General features: G+C 39.4%; 1 protein-coding gene across 1 annotated transcript in view; it reads right to left on the bottom strand.

Annotated features, from left to right (window-relative positions):
• Window positions 1–265, bottom strand: part of LOC149815688 (TMV resistance protein N-like) — a 792-nt gene extending 527 nt beyond the window's left edge. Inside the window, exon 1 of the mRNA XM_089990609.1 lies at window positions 1–265. This exon is cut by the window's left edge and continues 527 nt beyond it. Within this exon, the coding sequence (XP_089846735.1) occupies window positions 1–265 (265 nt within the window).
• Between the last annotated feature and the right edge of the window lie 316 nt (window positions 266–581).

Below are 581 nucleotides of genomic sequence, written 5' to 3' on the forward strand. Positions count from 1 at the left end.
GCTTCTTTGCATTTTCCCGGACATCCGAGATGAAGCTAGTACCTTCAAATTCAGGAGATAGCTTGTTATAGATGGCCATTGCAATTGTCGTCTTTCCAATCCCGCCAGGCCCGCAGATTCCAACAATGCAGACACCATTTGCTTCTGTCTCCAACTTGTTCTTCACATCATCTATGCAAGAATCGATCCCGATATGCGCTATGTCAAATGGGACCAGCTTCTTTAACATGTGAAACACCTGTTGGACTATCAACACCATCCACATGGTAGTCGATAAAACTTGAAACTATGATTTCCATGTCAATAGTTTTTTTTCATCAATAGCACCAAATAAAAAATACACTATATAAATAAATATATAGATATAGAGCGGGGAGTAGCTTCCAATGCACTAAATCCTTTGTTTCGCATGCGATGCACACAGGGTCTTTTAGCGTCGTCCATCATCCGCGATGGATAACGTTGCTGTATTGGCAAGGGTTGGCAGCCACTCTCTCTCTCTCTCTCTCTCTCTCTCTCTCTATATATATATATATATATATATATATATATATATATATATGATCGTGTTTCAATTCGTT

The sequence above is a fragment of the Nuphar pumila genome, chromosome 15 (genome assembly GCF_984573655.1).
Source record: "Nuphar pumila chromosome 15, dmNupPumi1.hap1.1, whole genome shotgun sequence".
NCBI classification, from domain to species: Eukaryota; Viridiplantae; Streptophyta; class Magnoliopsida; order Nymphaeales; family Nymphaeaceae; genus Nuphar; species Nuphar pumila.